The sequence below is a fragment of the Limulus polyphemus genome, unplaced genomic scaffold (genome assembly GCF_000517525.1).
Source record: "Limulus polyphemus unplaced genomic scaffold, Limulus_polyphemus-2.1.2 Scaffold2394, whole genome shotgun sequence".
Lineage (NCBI taxonomy): Eukaryota > Metazoa > Arthropoda > Merostomata > Xiphosura > Limulidae > Limulus > Limulus polyphemus.
The window spans coordinates 154,090-158,089 of NW_013668004.1; the positions used below are offsets into that span (position 1 = coordinate 154,090).

Sequence of the window (4,000 nt, forward strand, 5' to 3'; positions counted from 1 at the left end):
ACCATAAATCTAGTACAAATAATTCACATGTGTACCATAAATCTATTACAAATAAGCAAGCTGCCTACATAGATCAAAACTGAAAAGTGCCCCAATGCTGAATATAGTTGAGTTAATATACTGTTCTAACTTGTAATGGTTAGAATGCATTGATTGTTCAGTTAGGTACCCTCACTGTGACTTAAGGTACAGATTTAGGTCATAGCAAGAATTTTAGATGAATACCTTCAGAATTTATAAAATGTGTCCTTAATACATAGTATCTAAACAAGAAAAGGAATTCAAGTTAATTTAAATGTGCATTTACTAAGATTCTCTTTTAATTAAAATCATTATTTAGAAAAATAAAACATACTTTAAAATCATATCTATTACAAAGAATTGTTTAAAATTAGGTACTCAATATGATTTATTTTGTCTTCTGCAACTTGATGTTAGACTAGTTCTTATTGGTGCTTTTTTAACTGTTGTCCATACAGATCGATACTACCCAAAATATTCTACAATATTTCCAAATGTATACCATGGTTTTAAAATTGCCATGATTAGAACATACGAGCCAGACAAGACTTTTATACAAGAAATTGTAAAATGCTTTAAAGAAACACTTATCTAAGTCTGCTTGTCGTTGAAAACAAGATTTTGAGGTGATTAAAAAATATATATATACAAATCTTTGTTTGGTATTAAAAGTAGTTTGTATCTGGGTTAAAAACTTAATTGTCTGATTAACCTAACTTTTACTTATATACACACACACACACACACACACTTGTACATACATATTTTTTATTCTTAGTGATTAATAGGTAATTCTTATTAGTGAAATCAAAAATTATTTTAAATACTCTGTTTCAGTGTGAGTGTATCCTAGATCATCAACATATTTTTTAACTGAATTTCAGACTGGTTCTAAGTGGTGCTCCCTTAATTGCTATCCATAAAGGCCGATACTACAAAAGGCAAGATGGACTTGCTCTTGGACCAGGACCTTTTGTGGCTGGATTAGAATATGCCACAAATAGAAAAGCTGAAGTTGTTGGAAAGCCTGAAGCTTCATTTTTTTTAGAAGGACTTAGACCTTTTGACTGCAAACCAAATGAAGCTATCATGATTGGAGATGTATGTTGAAACTTTATTCTGTTGCAATTTTTAACTTGGCTGTTTTGTTATTAACCATATTACCCACAAAATTTAAATAGATGAAGAAATGTTTTCAAAATATATTTATATCTTATCTGCTCATAAAAAAATAATAGAAAATTCACAAAAACAGTTTCCAGCTTACTATATTTAAAGTTTTTTTGTTTTTTTTCGTAATCATTCTGTACTTGTATGTATTTGTTTAGTCATTTTATAGAATTTAATGCACTTTTTTGTTTCATCATTGTTTTAATGGTATTCTCAGATATTCTTATTTTTCCCAAGAGTGATAAGTTAGGTTCCTCTAAATAACAGGAGGTTTCAGCTGAAAATTCATAATGTACACTGGATGCCACTTATTGTGATCATGGATAATGTTATCATTCGTATAATGTTTTCAGAATTACTAAGTCCTGATTAACATATAAAAATAAATAGGAAAAACATCGTTTATTGTAATCAGTACTTTGTTTTTGTTATTACTTTTAATCCGCTTAACCATCTCAAGTTCAAGTAACCTGAGGAAGGTTCACCATAAAATAGGGCATGGCTAAGTTGTCATTAAGATCACCTACACTCCCACGTTTCCTTTCCATAATTAGTTGTTCTCATTCCTTTGTGAGAAAGTTTCACCATAAAATAGGGCATGGCTAAGTTGACACTAAGATCCCCTATGCCCTTGCGTTTCCTTTCCATAATTGCAGTACAGTTTTTTTTTGTTCCTTCATGAAAGATGGTGCTCCCACAAATTGCAATTTTTGTTAACTCTCTTTAATAATGGAAGAAGTGCATAAGAAATGTAAAGATCTAACCCTTAAAAAAAATTGCCATTTTAGAATGCTATTATAAGTTACCAAAAATGGGGCAACATAATGCAGTAGTGCAATTAAAAATTTCCCAACTTCTTTTGTGTAAAATTGTAAAAGTTGAGCCGACATTGAGAGGGAAGCAAAACCAAATGAAAACCTAAACTGTAAGAGAAAGTGGAGTGGAAAAGATAACCAGGTCGAATTAGCATTAAAACATTGGTTTACTAATATTCGTGTAAATGGACCAATTGAAGAAGAATGGCCTAAAATTATTTCAGAATATTCGCTTGCTTACAATGCAGATGAAACTGGGCTTTATTATCGTGCCTTGCCTGAACATACTTATTTGTTAAGAAAAAAGAGAGTGTATGAAAAGTTATAAAACTTCAAAGGAACATGCAACAGCCCTATGCTGTGTAGGTATGTCTGATAACAAAGAAAGGCTTTGGTGATTGGAAAAAACAAGAATCCGCGGTGTGTCTTAAAGATGTGAATAAATTACCCGTTGACTACTGCTCAAACTCGAATGATTGGATGACAGCCCTTATCTTTAATGATTGGTTAATGAAATGGGATAATGAGTTAGAATACAACATTGTTCTGCTTGTTGACAACTGTACTGCACATGTCATTAATGTGTCATTAAAACACATTAAGGTTATTTTCTTACCCGCAAATACGATGTCATTGATCCAACCATGCGATCAGGGAATTATTCGAGCAGTAAAGGCTTATTAACATAGAGAAATGTGCACTAGAATCTTAGAAAATGTGGAGGACACACAACAACTGAGTACAAAGGATTTAGCCAAAAAAATTAATCTCTTAGAGGCCCAGCATCTTTTAGCCATGTCATGGAAGCAAGTGTTTGAAAAGACAATTCAGAATTGTTTTAATCATGGGGGGGGATTCTCGAAATAAGACAAAGAAACAGAGGAAATTGTAGACAGACCACCTGACGTGACTATAAATGATTTTGAAGCAATTGATCAAAATATTCAGGTTCATGCTGAGCTGAGAGAATCAAACATTTGTTAGACTGTTACTCAGATTGACCCAAAATTGACAGATGAAGAAGAAGCTTAAGCCCATAAAGCTGATAAACCTCCAATAAGTGCTGAAATGTGAGAGGCACTTTGAATTTTGTGACTTGGCATACAGAACAGATCAGACGAGTTTCATAAACAGTATAAATATGAAAGTTTTATTAATGAATTGCTCCAAAAAAATAGTAGACAATCAACTTTAAATGAATTATTAAAAAATACACAGATAAACATAAATTTTTGTGTGTCACGTAGTATGTTGAATGTCATCTCTTTCTTTTGAATCAAGTTTTCAATGAGGTAGGTTGTGTATTTAGTCTGCTTGAAATTTCATATTTTTTAGACTGAAATACAACTTAGTTACTAAGCTTGATAAATTATACTGGATTCTATGGTATTGATATTGTAATTTATGATTTTTTGGTTATTTAAAATGTATATATAAAACCTAAAAAAAAAATTTTTTTTAACATCCTCCACGTGGGAAACTTCATAAGGCTTAGCAATGTACAATAAACAGACAAATGAGTACAAAGGTTGTAACTAGAAGAGATAATTGTTTGCTTTACTTCTATATTTACTGTTCTATGTTTTAAGAAAAATAAGCTTAAGAACCTTTTTCTAAATAGCAATAATCTATATTCATGTATAATGTATAGTAATTGAAATGTGACTGTATTTTACAAAATACTAGTCTACTAAAACAGAGCCAAGACAGGTCACTTTGTAAAGACTAAAGGTCAGTTTTATATTATTGTATATGGTAACATGAGTGCATGTGTGTCACATCATTGTAACTTCTGGATTGTTAGCCAGGCATGGCTGAAAGGTCAATATAATAAAAATATATAAATGTATAATATTATGAGATTTAAGCTACTTAGTCTAAACATTTATGTTTTCCTGTTATAATTTGTTGTCATTCTAGAATGAAAGAGGCATAATTTATATTTATTTCCTAATTTTTTATGATGGTTATGAGATTGATCAAATCGGCCAAAC

At 30.9% G+C, this 4,000-nt stretch overlaps 1 protein-coding gene across 3 annotated transcripts in view; it reads left to right on the forward strand.

Moving 5' to 3' along the window:
- LOC106466836 (haloacid dehalogenase-like hydrolase domain-containing protein 2) overlaps positions 1 to 4,000 on the forward strand; it is a 21,039-nt gene that overhangs the window by 10,535 nt on the left and 6,504 nt on the right. For all 3 annotated transcript variants that reach the window (XM_013927137.2, XM_022394907.1, XM_022394906.1), the window contains exon 4: positions 906 to 1,122. In XM_013927137.2, coding sequence (XP_013782591.1) covers positions 906 to 1,122 — 217 coding nt within the window. The remainder of the gene's footprint in view (positions 1 to 905; positions 1,123 to 4,000) is intronic.